Source organism: Perca fluviatilis, chromosome 8 (assembly GCF_010015445.1).
Source record: "Perca fluviatilis chromosome 8, GENO_Pfluv_1.0, whole genome shotgun sequence".
Taxonomy (NCBI): Eukaryota; Metazoa; Chordata; class Actinopteri; order Perciformes; family Percidae; genus Perca; species Perca fluviatilis.
The window spans coordinates 13,016,458-13,032,302 of NC_053119.1; the positions used below are offsets into that span (position 1 = coordinate 13,016,458).

The 15,845-nt window shown below is 38.8% G+C and overlaps 1 protein-coding gene across 1 annotated transcript; it reads right to left on the minus strand.

Moving 5' to 3' along the window:
• Window positions 1–107: 107 nt before the first annotated feature.
• LOC120564327 (muscarinic acetylcholine receptor M2-like) lies at window positions 108–9,911 on the minus strand. Its single transcript, XM_039809178.1, has 4 exons — window positions 9,748–9,911; window positions 3,080–3,313; window positions 2,005–2,868; window positions 108–1,127 (listed from the first exon to the last, which is right to left on the minus strand). The coding sequence occupies exons 2-4, from the start codon at window positions 3,248–3,250 to the stop codon at window positions 816–818; spliced, it is 1,347 nt and encodes a 448-aa protein (XP_039665112.1). The 5' UTR covers window positions 3,251–3,313; window positions 9,748–9,911; the 3' UTR covers window positions 108–815.
• Between the last annotated feature and the right edge of the window lie 5,934 nt (window positions 9,912–15,845).

Consider the following 15,845-nt stretch of genomic DNA (forward strand, 5'->3'; position numbering starts at 1 on the left):
ATTGTTCACTAGTAGACCCTTTATACTTTGAATTAGGCCTATGTGTTGTGGTCAGGTTCTTAGTGTTAAAGAAAACGTAATCTTTGCTCACTTTGCTGTGAAGCCTCTTTATTCTTGTTTAGGAGGGAGTTATATAAGAAAAAAGAAGTGAGTCAGTCAGAAAAGGACAAACATAGCATAGCTTGGGTAAGTAGCTACTAGCAACAAATAAATGACATTTGTATACTATGCTTGCTCCTTCTTCTAACTAGGTAGAATGAAGCTATAGTTTCCAATAATCTCCTGTAGAGATGACACACTTTGCTGCGGAAGATGGTTACAGGTACAAAAAGGCATTGCGTCTTAGGGTTTCCCCTGTTTCCTCCAGTGTACTGCACTTTTTTGTGGTGCAGTGTGTAATTCTTCCCGTCAAGCAGAAGCTCAGCAGGAATCGGGCAAAAGATAGGATGCCGAGCTAAATCCTAATGCGTTGGTGAAACCAGTTTTTTTGAAGTTTTGACAAAGTAAACTGACTCTAAACTACATTTTCTGTCATTATCCCTTGTATTTATAGAAAACATGTAATAATACATGAAAGAGGGTTAAATACGGACAATTATCACATTTCGGCTTATTTCACAACAACATGGATTACGGATGTCATTATCTTAATATGACAAATCTAACTGGACACTAAACACACACACACACACGCACACACACATACACACACACACAGTCTTTATTTTAACAATATGTTCACTCCAATATTTGTCATCTCAGTTTACAAGATTTATCACATTATAACAAACATGCGTCAGCATTTTTTTTAACATTCATCGTGCTGTACGTATATTCTTGTATTGGCACAGCAGCAGGTGCTTGAAGGTGTTTTTGAAGGTGGTGTTGCAGAGGGCGTAGCAGGCTGGGTTGATTGTGCTGTTGATGTAGCAGAGCCAGTAGCCGATGGTCCAGAGGGAGTTTGGGATGCAGATGGAACAGAAGGTATTGATCAGGACCATCACGTTGTACGGTGTCCATGTGGCAACAAAAGCAACCAAGATGGCCATGATGGTGCGCGTCACCTTTTTCTCCCTGGAAGAAATGCCCTTCCTTTTCCATTTTGCTACAGCACTCTGTTTCGTCACCTGGAAAATTAGAAATTTAGTTTTAAGGCATGTTGTGGGTAGTGGAACAAGCTGTAGCCTAAACACACTTTGACACATTAGCACCTTATAAAGTTGTTAAGGCTACAGGGCAAGCAGTCAATTATTTACACATCCAGCAGACATGGAGCAACATTAGCTTTCATTTAGAGTTTTTGAGTGCTTGAGTTTTTTTCTGGTCAACACGTCCAATATTTGCTTTCTTTTAGCTTGGTTTTGGTTAAAGTAGAGTAGTAAAATATAGAGCCGTACAACCAAACAACTGTTTTTGTTGATATATTTGTATTAAGACTCTACAGCCATGCTTGCACTTATGCACAACGGTGCTTTAAACTTAATGCGAACATCAGCATGCTAACATGCTAACAATGACAATGTTAGCATGCTAAACTTTAGCAGGTATAATGGACACCATCTTAATTTAGTGTGGTAGCATGCTAACATTTGCTAAATAGCAGTATGATGGGAATGTTGTTAGTCTTGCAGATTTTATAAATAAACTAAAGTATTAGACAAATTAAATGTTTTGATCTGATAATGGCACTATATTGAAATTTAAGGGATCACCGAAGTTATTACAATCCATCCTGAGGGGAACATGAATGTCTGAACCAAACTTTATTGCAATCCATCCAATAGTTGTCAAGATATTTCACTAAAAAACACAAATGTGAACCTCAGGGGAAAATTAATGTCTGTAAAAAACCTTACGGCAATCAAATTAGTGGACCGACCGACATTACCATCCCTTAGGTCTGATAGCTGTAAATCTGATCAGATCTGATTCGTGATTGATAATTTGTGTTTTTTAGTCATCTGAATCATAATGCACAATCTTTTACTCAGTAATCAAATTTACCTTGAACAGTGTCCTTGTGGCCATACTTTGTCTGTCAGCTGCTGAATTCTGCGGAGAAGGTGGCTGTGTTTGACTTGTCTGTTTCCCACCATTTAAGCCTTTCTGTAATAACGCAGGGGCTGCAGTGTCCTTAGACGTTGAAGCCTGGTTGCTATCTGCCTTGGAGTCCACCTGGTCAGTTCTTTCTTCCTGACATGGTCTGCTTCCGTTCTGCTGCTGCAACTTTTCCTTCTCATCTCCAGGCTCCACCTGAGTATCTCTTGTTGTAATGCAGTTGTTCTGGCTCTCACATCCATCCTCCTGGCTGTGAGAGGGGCCCTCTCCCAGACTGGTACCTGAGGTCTTCCTGCTGTCCCTCCTCATGCGGCTGCGGCTGGCCTTGGAGATGCGCCAGTAGAGGTAGATCATGATGGCTACTGGTAGGTAAAAAGCTGCTATGGCTGTCCCAAACGTCACCGCAGGGTTTGAGAAGAACTGGATGTAGCACTCACCTGGCGGCACGGTTCTCCCACCCACAATGAACTGCCAGAACAAAATAGCTGGAGCCCACAGGATGAAGGACAAGACCCAGGCAGCGGCAATCATCAGACCCGCCATCTTGGTGCTGCGGCGCGCTGGGTAGCTGAGCGGTTTGGTGACACAGAAGTAACGGTCAAAACTAATGATGAGCAGGTTCATGACTGAGGCGTTGCTGACAACATAATCAACAGCCAACCACAGGTCACACACCACTGCTCCCAAGGGCCAGTAGCCAATTACAATATAGACAGTGTAGAGGTTCATGGAGCAGACGCCAATAATGAGGTCAGCACAGGCCAGGCTGAACAGGAAGTAGTTGTTGACAGTCTGCAGATTCCTGTTTACCTTTAGAGAAACAACATGGGGCAGGCTGTCAGATGCTAATCTTTTTTTGTGCAATGTGATTTGTGTGTTCTCATTTATATTACGTTACCACCTCTGCACACAGTTGCACATGCTGTATTCTTATCTTTAAGTCTGGGCATGCTTTTCATGGTGTCTGAAGATCGATGTTTGAAACTTTAATCATAAATGATCAAAACAAGAAAACCCAAACCTTTATAGAGAGCATGACCAGGATGTTTCCAATGATGGTGATCAGACTCAGAGATCCAGCCACCAGGATGATGAGTACAATCTCCACAGTCGAGTAAGGGCTTCCAGAGAAGAGGCCGGTGTTATCATCGCTGCTGATGTTGGTAGTGTGGGAGAAATTCAGAGTGTCCATACTGTCTGGTTTTGGATATCCTTCTCACAGATGTTTCAGGCTCGAATAGCATCTGTACAAAACCTGGTAAACATGAAAATTATGAAGTAATCATCCTTTTTGAATTTATTTTGTTATTTTGTGATGGTGCTTTTATCTATCTGCACAGCTACAGATGCAAAATCATGCGTAACTAACAACGTGTAAACATTTTGCAGGTGTTTGAGTGTTTTTGAGCTCACGGCTTGGCCCAGGTGTGAAGGATGGACAGGTGAGCAAATAAAGGCTGCAGCAGCTGTGTTTAAAGTATACAGCAGTGTCCAACATACTCATATCAGGAATAACACAAAAGGAGGGTTGGAATCTGTGCAGTCACTGTTATTTTCTATCTGTAAATCAGCTGTTATTGTATAATCAACTTGTAGATGGGATTGGACCTAAATGGTACCAGGTGCTACTTATGCAAAGACATTTTTGATTCTGAAACTTGGTTTGAGGTATTTTTATACTGATTTCTTTGCTGATCCACTCTCTTCCCCCGCATCTTAAGTTCAATTCAATTCAAATAACTTTATTTATCCCCTGGGGGAAATTTAATAGCACGAGGGGTAGTTCTGACAAGTAGAAATATAATATAATAAAATATAATAAAAACACACAATGCCATTAAAGTCCAAAAGTGCAATAAGAGAAAAAGCAGCAGCAACAGCAACACATGTCCAGTTTTATATTAAAAATGATTGTCTGTCACACCGACAGTGTGAGTGTTAAGAAAGAAGAAACAAAGAGAGAGTAAGGGAGGAGGGAGAGAGAAGGTTGGAAGCAGTCTGTCACTGTTCATGAATGTGAGAGCAGAGGTCAGGAGGTGGGGGGGTAGTTCCAGTGTGGGGGGAACGGGCCAGGGATGGTTTGGAGTTGAGGAGATGCACAGCCCTGAGAACCCTGGGTTCTGCATCCTGGGCAGCGAAGCCGGCGTCCAGAGGGGAGCCACTCAAGTGCAGGGAACAGAGCATGAAATGGGTCCTGCAGGATTCTGCCTGCTGTTCTAATGGTCTGCTGCTCACAAAGGGTGAAAAGGGGTCGGACAGGGAGTCCGATAATCCTGGAGCAGACTTTGACAACACTCTGCAGTCGGTTTCTGTTCTTGAGGCTGAGTGAAATCAGGATATGAAAGAAAAGGTGATGATGCTCTCCATGAAGGGGTAATAAAAGGTCCTGAGGATGTGCTTACATGTTCTTTGAGACAGATGTCCAATTAATCTTAATAGAAGCCAAGGTTTTAATGTCAAGATAGGGTCGAATCTCTGAGCCTTTAAGTTATCTGCAGCAACAATTTCTGCTTTCTGAGTGAAAAAAAGGTGGTGGGGGGGATTATTCTTTGGCACTGGAACTACCTGTTAGTTAGTCAGTCTGTGAGTTATGAAAGACTGTTTCAGTGAGTGTACACAGATTACCACTGGTGCCACCCACTCAAAAAATCCAGGCACTCTTGGTGCTTTGGATAAAAGCATCTACTAAACAACGTGCATATAGAGATACCTTCTTTTTTGTATTTATAATGGGTTGTGTATTCAGAATGGCCCCAGGAAAGCAAACAGACAGCAAAACACCACAATTAAGGAAAAGTATCATTATGGCTACTATTCTGTTGAAAATCAAGAAACATCAGGAATAGACCTGGAATATACAGTACACAGCATAGCAATGTGATTAACTGATGTATTCTGATCAGAAAATCAATGTAAAGACACTTAGTTGAGACCATGAAGGTTGTTGCATTCTACTAAAACCCTGTAAGTGACTCCATTAGGCCACATGATAACATCGTACTGTACCTGAGAGATGTTTCCTTCCTGCTCTTACAGCCAGATGAAACTTCATTACAGCATCTCTAACTCTATCACTTACTCATCAAAGACCCATTCTGGGCCTTTTCTGTCGCAGATGAGAAAGAACAGGTGTGTGTGTGTGTGTGTGTGTGTGTGTGTGTGTGTGTGTGTGTGTGTGTGTGTGTGTGTGTGTGTGTGTGTGTGTGTGTGTGTGTGTGTGTGTGTGTGTGTGTGTGTGTGGACAACAATCTGGTCATATGGGGACATTAAAGGGATTGACCTTTCATTTTAGGACAAAACGGAGGTCCCCACAACGTAAACTGTTACATTTTAGGGTCGCAGTAAGACATAGCAGTAATGGCTGACGTATGGTGCGTGTCTAGGGCAATCTTTCTCAAAGTTAGGGTCAGGACCCAAAATTTGTATTGGGTCGCCAATCGGCAGAGTAAAATGCAAAACAATTCCATGATATGTGGATTCATTTTACTAATTAAAATAGAAGAAGAGAAGAAGCAATGTGAATTGCCTTGTTGTTGGAAAGTGCTATACAATTACATTTGCCTTGCCTTACTAGTTTGCCAAGTGAATTTGCACACACACACACACACACACACACACACACACACACACACACACACACACACACACACACACACACACACATATATATTAACAAGCTGTCTAATAAGCTTGAGTGAATATGTTTCCATGTGAATTGGTTAATAACAGAGTGGGAGATCACTGCCTGTTCACAAGCCTGTCCTCACTTCTTCCCTTCATTCACACTAATATGACCTATATTGCTGGAGCTCCTTAATTGTAATCCAGGGCTACTGGAGTAAAATGCAAAACAATGCCATGATATGTGGATTCATTTTACTAATTAAAATAGAAGAAGAGTGTTGTTTTTTGCTAGCTCGTTCAGCTCAGATGCTGATTATTCTCACTGATATATCTGACCATCTTCCAATATTTAATTTTACTTCAACAAAATAACTCAAACGTCTGGAAATGGAGAAATCCTTAAGGTTTAGAGTGTTCAATCAAAGGCATTGACTGATTTGGGGAGCTGATCGGTGACTTTTCATGGAATGATGTATATATGCATGATGACGCTGGACTAGCATATCGCTCATTTATGGCTTCTTTTAACTCAATATTTAATAGGTGTTTTCCCTTTGTTCCTATGTGTATGTACAAAAAAGCTAGTACTTTCAAAAAAACAAGTCTGCTCTTACAAAACACAGGTTGTACAAAAAGTTTATCAGAAATCCATCTCCTTTGAATATTGCCAATTATAAAAAGTATAGAAATAAATGTAACCACTTAATTAGAATAGCAAAGAAAAAATATTACTCCACCAAGTTCAATGAGGCTCCAAATAACATCAAAACTACATGGGGGATCATCAATCAGCTTCTCAATAGTAAAAAGGCTTCAGCAAGTCTTCCATCTCAGTTGGTTGGTGAAAACAGGGTTTTCACAGACTCCTCCTACATCGCTTGTGCTTTTAACAAGTACTTTATCAATATTGGTTCAGTTCTTTTGGAGAGAATGACTCCCATTAGTGGGTCTCCATCTGAGTTTCTAAATGGTTGTTATCCCTCTCTCCAGAGCTTTGAAACTACCACTGAGAAGGAAATTATGGACGTCATTGTCAATATGAAAGATTCAGCAGCTGGTCACAATGAGGTCAGGTCAACTTTGAATACTAAATGTAGTTCTTCAATTGTGAAACCACTGACGTACATTTTCAATAAATCTGGACTAATACCAAATGTATTGAAAATTGCTAAAGTAGTTCCTGTATTTAAATGTGGAGACTTTTGGTTCCTGTTTGATTGTATTTGTTTGTTCTGTATGTTGTGTGTTCAAAAATATAAAAATAATAAAAACATGTATCATAAAAAAAGAAGTGGAACATCCTGTATGAACATCAGTATGGATTTAGGAAAAAAACATTCTACAGAAATGGCTGTGCTTCAACTGGTTGACAAAAGTCATGCTGCATTAAATAAAAATGAATATGCCACAGCTTTTGACACAGTTAATCATGATATCTTACTCCAAAAACTAGTACACTATGGATTTGCTGGAATCCCTTATAAATGGTTTTGCAGCTATATTCATAATCTCCAACAGTTTTATATTAATATAATATTCACTCTCTTTTTTGGTCTGAAACCTCCTGAAGGAACTATTTGGCTTTTTAAGCTGCTAAACACTCCACTATGTTCACTTAGTAGTATCTGTTTCGGTTTGTGTTTAATGCTGAGCAGGTTGTCTATAGTGGGTTTTTAGAATTATCATTATAACATAATGAGAGTGAACCAAAACAGTAAAGTTGCAGGTGGACAGTTATGAGCTAAAATTCACTACTTTTTTCTACTTGTTCTAAACTACAAAACCTTTAAGGAGGTTTTCTTTACCAGCCGAGAGTCACACTTTATTCTACTGTTAATCTGTTTTATTCTATTTTTTCTTCTAATTTATTTTGTTTAATCCTTTTGAATCTTATTTATGTGTGTCTTTTTATATTGTCTTATGTTGCCTTGTGTTTTTTTATCTTGTCTAAATGCTTCTTGTCTTATGAAAAATTTGAATTGCCTTGTTGTTGAAAAGTGCTATACAATTACATTTGCCTTGCCTTACTAGTTTGCCAAGTGAATTTGCACACACACACACACACACACACACACACACACACACACACACACACACACACACACACACACACACACACACACACACACACACACACACACACACACACAACACACACACACATATTAACAAGCTGTCTAATAAGCTTGAGTGAAGAAGATGTTTCCATGTGAATTGGTTAATAACAGAGTGGGAGATCACTGCCTGTTCACAAGCCTGTCCTCACTTCTTCCCTTCATTCACACTAATATGACCTATATTGCTGGAGGTCCTTAATTGTAATCCAGGGCTACTGCAGAGAGTCAGAGAGGCAAACAGTATTTCTCTGACAGGCACAGAAACATAGTAATTAGATCCAGCAGATGCTGCCTGCAACAGCTGTACCGGTAATATGTTTCTAGGATATAGTAGTACTCATCTGGCAGGGTGAGCTTGGCTTTAAAAACTCTTTGATATAATGAACGATAAAACAGTCAGCTTCAGAGCCAGTAGTTACCGGCAGATGAGATGATGAAACAAGGGGCTTGTTTGCAGAGGCAAGAGCTGACGCTACACAGAGTACACAGTTTCATCAAAAGGAGGATTTAACGAGTACAGGGATCAAAGTGGTGTAATATTGAAATGTTTCATTGCAAAAAAGATTTCTATCTCATAAATCTATTTTATAGTTTACTATATTTTTTTTAGGACAAACATGTTTCTATAACTGTAACATCATTTTGGACAGTTTGTACAGATACATTTCAACTTAACCAGCAACTGCAAAGCATGTAAATACACAATATGTATGCATATGAGATCAAAATGACCTAGATAAATACAACACATACACTTAGTTTCAGGCATTGTTTGAGGTCACACACTGTTTTATTTGTAAATTGTAAATTTGCAACATTTGACAGTTTTGAAATAGTTTTTCAGTATTTTAAAGCAAAGGTTCCTGATGTCATTGCACTAGTTACTGGAAGCAGGTTTGCCACATACGTTTGTTGTGATTTCAGAGAAGTGTGTCCTGATTCTAAAAAGTGGGAAATTTCACATCAACCTGAGCTTTGGCCTCACACAGCAGTGTAACGGAGAGATGAGAAAACCACTGAATATTCAATGAACCACTGCAGAGGAGCCAGAAAGCAAAAAAAGAGGAGAGAAAAACTAAGAGCAGAAATAACAGAGTGACCACGTTGGAAAGGACTTCAAAATAAATCTGAAATGATAAGGTACAAAGGAAATAACACACAAAAGCTGTTTTTTTTAAAGAGAAGCGATTCTGGGAGTTCATCTCCGGGGACAGGAGTAAAATAGTTAATTAGCAAAAATTAAAAAAAAACATGATTTCATCTTGCCTACAGTTTTCAGGGGGGAGCTGCATGTTTGAAATCTAATCTCCCTCTAAAACACAAACATATTGTAACCAGGGGGATTCCTCAGGAGCAGGGAGACCGGGGAATCCAGAGTCGGGATCTAATGCTGGTGGCTGATTGAAACCTTTCAGCTCAGGACAGAAATTAAAATAAACATTCTTAAACAGCTTTAGGGGAACGACAAAAGTTCTACTCTACAATAATACTTATAGTTCTACTCTACAATAAGTAGAAGCTCCATGTAACTAAAGCTGCATGTAGAGGGTAGAATTTCAATCAATATACTGTATAACGTATCACATTATATTCCTGGATTTTTCCTTTTGTCTCTGAGTTTAAAGTGACATTTTCATCAATATTTTTATGGTCCAAAAATATTGCTTTATATTTCTATAGTGCATAATTTTGCAATATTTGTATACGACTCACAAGATATCTTCATTGGACTTAGCACTGTTTAAATCAAGATTTTTCTACTTTACAGCATGTAACAGGAAAAAAGATTTTCTGACTTTAAAGGTGCTGAAATATACTTGACTTTACCGGTGCCTCAGCTTACATATATTGAAATCTGATCCAAGAAGCTGTTCCAAAGTTAGCGGGATTTTCTAAGTAAGTAAGTGCCGATAGTTTGGTATAAATCCACAGATAAATGTAATCTTACCTTATCTGCTGGGAATGACATGGATGAGCTGTTTTAGTTTGGTCCATGTTACTCTCACCTCTGTCGACACACTGGAGCAGAGAGAGAAGCAGAAAGTAACCCGATTTTGATGTCGCTCCTCCTCTGACAAGAACCAGTGTGTGTGTGTGTGTGTGTGTGTGTGTGTGTGTGTGTGTTTGTGTGTGTGTGTGTGTGTGTGTGTGTGTGTGTGTGTGTGTGTATGAGAGAGACTGACAGCAGGGAGGGAGTTATGGAGGCTATTAGTTTTGTTGTATCTCTTAAGCTAGGGTCGCAAATTTGAATAAACAAGAGACAGACAGAGATAGAGATAGATGTGTGTTTTCAGGACCATGGAAAGCACTAGCCTCTCTGCACAAACGCATCATATTCTCCGGCGTTATAAAAGCTGTAGGCGATGATGTGGAGAGAAGTTTGAGTGGCTTTGGCATGAAATAAAATGGTAAAGCACTATTAAAAAGAGGAGGAAAGGATCACACTGTGTTTCTGTTGCTGCAGGACTTTAACCTTTAAGTCTCTGTTGCTTTGACATTTTAACCAAACCGGTGACGCATTCTGTCCCAGTTGGTGGATGACCTTACTTTGATGGAATTACCACAAAGAATAATAGTCCCTCTCCACTAAACAATATTGCAAATGAAAAGAAGAGCGTGCCATCAAAGAGGCTCAATGATTAGAAATATGAGGTGCTTCATTGCTGGTCCTGGTCCATACTTAAGGCACCATGTTCACATCAACATTGGTCTTTGGAGTCAGTTAATTTGCTTGGATGTAATGTAAACTGTGTCAGACATCGGCATATTTTATATTCTGTGTAATCACTATGATTTAATATGTTTATATACTGTACATGTCGTAGAAAACTGTGTCGGTGCATCCATGGCCATTAGCCTTTCTGCTGCTGTTTCACCATTTGTTGTGAATTCAAATCAATATCAGGCTTCAACTGTGTGTCTCTACATGTGTGTCTTTGGTTTCCTCTCTCCTCGAAGCTCCTTTCTTCCAATTTCCAAGACACTGGCATGTCTTATTGATTGTACTAATTCTAAATATTTAAAAATATATATATTATTATTATTATTAGCAGTATAACTTACCCTCATGATGTGAAAACACAGACTTTAGGCTGAATTGAATTAGACTCTGGTAATAAGAATATGTAATGTTTGACATTTTGGTAAATACACTTATTTGCTTTGTTGCAGAGAGTTAGATGAGAAGATTGATACCACTACCATCACTTTCACATCTGTACGGTAAATATTTAGCTACAGACAGTTAGCTTATCATAGCACAATGACTGGAAACAGGGGGAAGCAGCTAGTTAGAGGCCACTGTCTTCCCCACTCATTAACTACGCCCTATATAATGGACACTCAAAAGTTTACTCATAGTGAGCAGTAAATTGAGATTATGGACACGTATTTATTATCATCTTTTTGCTGTTGAGTCGCGCAACTGCATTTTGCAATTTCAATTTGCATTGTGGGATTGCTAGCAGAAAGTGGTGAAAACGCCATGGGCACTACTTTTGTAATTTCACTGTGGAGTTTTTGAGGGCACTGTATAGCATTTGCACACTCAGAATTCAGACACCCAGTGGCAGACAGTAAATGTAGTAGGTTTCGTACACAGCCATAGTGTGGCACATAACCTCCTGCAAAAAACACTACTTGCTGATTTATACACACATTCAGATATACCGTAACATGTTCATTTGTGAACGTTAGAGGCGCTGGTACAGTTGGTGGATTTTGTTATCTTTGGACAAAGCTAGGCTAGGTTTTCCCTCTGTTTTCAGTCTGCTGGCCATAGCTACATAAAAACTGTACAGACGTAGGAGTGGTATTGATATTCTCATATAATTCTCAGCAATAAGCAAACTCATTCTTTGTAACCTAGTTAGCATTGACAGCAGAAAGAGATACTCTTAGCAATTTGTACTTTTGTGAAATAATAGGACCACATAAGTATGGTGGCATATTTTATGGTTCTTGCGATTCCAAGTGAAATGTCAAAACATATGTAGATAGCTGTTTTCATGATACTATCTTTGGGCGATGGCTTGTGTTTATTTAAAGCTCGACATTGAATGTATAATCTGTAAGGGTTGTACAGTCATACAAAGGCTTCCTCGCACAGACTCTGACTGAGTGTCTGCATTTGTGAATGTGCTGGTTAGAAGTCATCAAATCCTTTGTTTTATTGTGTGAGATGGAATTTTTCTGTGGAGTTACACGCAGGCTGATACGTTCAATACCCAGCACAGACAATAAACATTCATGGGCTGAAACAAAAGTGTTCAGGGTTAAAATGAGGACAGACAGAAACCATAAAGGAGGCACTGCTGCAGGCCACATTATGTATTGTAAAAGCACCGTAAGTGATAAAAGCCATCACCTCTTGCACACACACAAACACACACACACACACACACAGTCACACACACACACACACACACACACACACACACACACACACACACACACACACACACACACACACACACACACACTTCCCTTTCACCTCTCTCATCATTAATTTTCTTCTTATTTACTCTGATTTCTGTCCATGTAAGCACAACAGTCTCACGCCATTAAAAACTTATAAATCTTTTTTTTTCTTCACAGTAAGACGAACAACATCATTCAAATGTTGTAATCCACCACTCTATGTGCATGAGGAATAAACTTTTTTTTTAAACTAACAATGAAGCTCTTTCCTTTTCACTATATGAAGCAAAGCCCCAAGGCTGCAGGGAAATGAGGTCATCTAGTTGGAGCCCGAGCAGCTGTTTGAATGGAGAGGGTCCACACACAATGGCAGCCCTCTATTTAACTTCTGACAAGACAGTCTCGCATTTTCTGAAATTAACTGGTGCATTCAGTTGTTAACAAAGATGTTGAATTCAGAAAATGTGTAAAAGAAAGAGAAAGAAAACCTCAAAGTCACACGTTTTTCTTCCCTTATATAATTTTATACTACATCATATGCTAATAGGATAATGTTGATGACTCAGACATTTACTGTAACTCTTCTAGAGCCTGGAGCAAATCGTGACATTTTAATGGTTAACTACTGACACTGATAATACCTGTACATAAATTACCTTGAGTTTGTGTGTCTAATGCATTACCATCATATTCAAATAACAGAGCTGCACATTTGTATTTCAAAAGAAGAAAAAACCTGTGATCTTTGAAAAACCCAAAAGGTTGTTGAAAGCATCTCCAGAATCCTAAAAGACTCTTCTAACCTAAAAAACGTATTTCAACCCAACATTTGTCCTTTTGAATGGTGTTGTATGAAAATATAAAATAATACAAAGTAACATTAATACAGACAAATATAACTTATGACAAAATGTTTTCATTTTGTTTTACGTTTCACAAATTGAACACAGACATCTGTCACTTCCGGCTACCATCTTTATTTGAATTAAATAAAGATATATTAATACGTTTTGTGGGTGCAAACAGGTTAAAAAATATATTTTTTATCGTACAGTGGTCAGAATATTTTTAGTCCTTGTTGTTAGTAGAGTCTTTGAAGATTCTGGAAATATCTTCAGAACAGAGGTAAGTGTTGTTCAATAAACTTCTGGGCTTTTTAAAGATCACCAGGTATTTATTTGATAGTAAAACGGATGCTTATCTCTATGACTCTAACCTTAATAGAGGCCCAAACTGGGGCTATAGATAAATATGACTACACAACTCCCAACATATATTTTCTCTGTAGATTAACAGTAGAGACTTTTCTAAAATAATGTCATAGTCAAATGAATGGTGATAATGTTCAGCAGCACTCAGCTTCTCTTTTCTACAGCCCGACTGTTGGCTTATTTCCAACTGAAAGGCAAAACACTAAACATATAAAATAAGATAAAATAAGATATACCAGGTAGCAAAGTTCCACTTATCATGGTGAAATGACACTATGATGTATCCTTGTGTATGTTTTTAATTCACAACCTTTGCTTAACAAAGATTGTACTTATGCTTGGGCACAAAACTTAAACCTGTCATCTATAATGTAGATGACTGATGACAACAGAGATAACCAAAATAGAAACACTAATCAACTGAGTTAAAGGGCTACTCCAGCAATTTAGTATTACAAAGTTGAGGTACTCAAAAGAGACAGATTAGAAACATAATGGTGTAGCCCAAGATATCCTACCTTTTAGTTACTAGTGTAGGTCATGCTACAAAAACATTGGACCTTACATTTCCCATAATGCAACTCGATAGCATATTTCATTCAACACACCCTGCCTCCTAAATGGCCACTTCTTTTAAACCACACACACACACACACACACACACACACACACACACACACACACACACACACACACACACACACACACACACACACACACACACACACACACACACACACACACACACACAAACATTAATTACTGGAATTGTTGGGTCTTTGTAAATTATAGTGTGGTCTAGACCTACTCTATCTGTAAAGTGTCCTGAGATAACTCCTGTTATGATTTGATACTATAAATAAAATTGAATTGAATTGAATTGAAACACACACACACAACACACACAACACACACACACACACACAAACACACACAAACACACACAAAATACAACTGTTTTTACAAGCTGAGTAGTGAGGATGAAACTGAACTTCATGTGTAAAATTGGTGGAGTGCCCCTTAAAGATTCTAAGTTTAAATAATGGTGACAACTTTTATCTCCACTGACACCAATTCAAGGACTCATAAATATCGTCTGAAAACACTGTGAATCGGCCAGTTAACACTAACCATCTTTCTATGACATGTAAACACAAATGAAAGCCATCTTCTTTTAATTTAAGGTCCAATTAAAAGCCTTTTCTTCAGCCACTTGTGACCAGCTCTCATGTTTCTGTCACCTACAGATTGGTTGCCTCATGACTCTGCTGCCATCTGGTGGACTAATGTCTTCCTCTTGTCTCACCAACATCTCCCCATGCAGTCTCTTCTGTCTCACAGACCTGCAGTGTTCCTCATCTGTGTTAAATATAAAGTGGGTGAAAGAGTTCATAATAAAAGAGACACAAACACTGCCTGCAACTGACTGGATGTTAAAAACTAAAAAACTAGTCTGAAAACTGAAACTAATCTTAACCAAAACTGGAAGTGATCTAACCAGCCGGCATACCTTTGCAAACCAAAGTCACTCACACTCTATTAACTCAGGTACACTTAAAGGCTTCTCTAACACTTTCAACTGAAATCTCTTTTCATCAGCTGATGGAGTCTGCTCAGTTATCATGGAGATGGCTCTGTTGTTGATATGTCGTATGATAGGGTTTAATTAATATATCTAACTACAGTCAGTTTACTGTAGTTAGATGCTGGAATAATAATCATTTGATTATTGACCGTTTGAATACTGAATTTGATGTGATGTTTGAAACTTCCATAATGAGCAGACCGATGTATAAATGATAGAAAACAAATGTTTTGCAGCTATCTGTGCAGCAGTATAGAGTCCTGTATCACACACACACACACACACACACACACACACACACACACACACACACACACACACACACACACACACACACACATGTTAATAGGTCCCACTTGGAGGCCTTAAACTCTGTGGGACATAATGAGCATCAGAGTGCTGACAAGCTGCTTTATCATTACACCATTCATCTCACACTCATGAGGCTTCGTCACTTGAAAGAGTCAAAACATTTCTTGTTGCTTGGGGCTTCTGTGGCATGGTTGCATCATGTCGACAATAATACACAGCCCTATCCAATCAGAGAGAAAAAACAAATAACACATCCTCCTCTGAAAAACTCAAACAATCTGTTTTATTGTTTGATTTTTTAGAGAAGGCTTTTGTACTGTTGACCTGAAGGCCTCTCCTCTCTTCTCCTTTTCATGTGTTGCACATGCACAAGTAAATCTTTCCATGCTCACTGAGAGTGGTTTGGGAAAAAATATGGTACTAGTTTGCATGATGCAGGGCCATCTGCAATGGAAATCATATGTAAAGTGAGGAGATGAATTCTGACCACATCTCAACCTTTTCCCATCCAGTTTATAC

Bases quoted from the DNA above. Each gene is read 5' to 3' on its own strand.
- LOC120564327 (XM_039809178.1), bottom strand. From the start codon at position 3,250: ATGGACACTCTGAATTTCTCCCACACTACCAACATCAGCAGCGATGAT. The intron at 2,869-3,079 runs GTTTGGGTTTTC...GTTTCTCTAAAG, and splicing joins TGGTCATGCTCTCTATAAAG to GTAAACAGGAATCTGCAGAC. The intron at 1,128-2,004 runs GTAAATTTGATT...CTAATTTTCCAG, and splicing joins CCACAAGGACACTGTTCAAG to GTGACGAAACAGAGTGCTGT.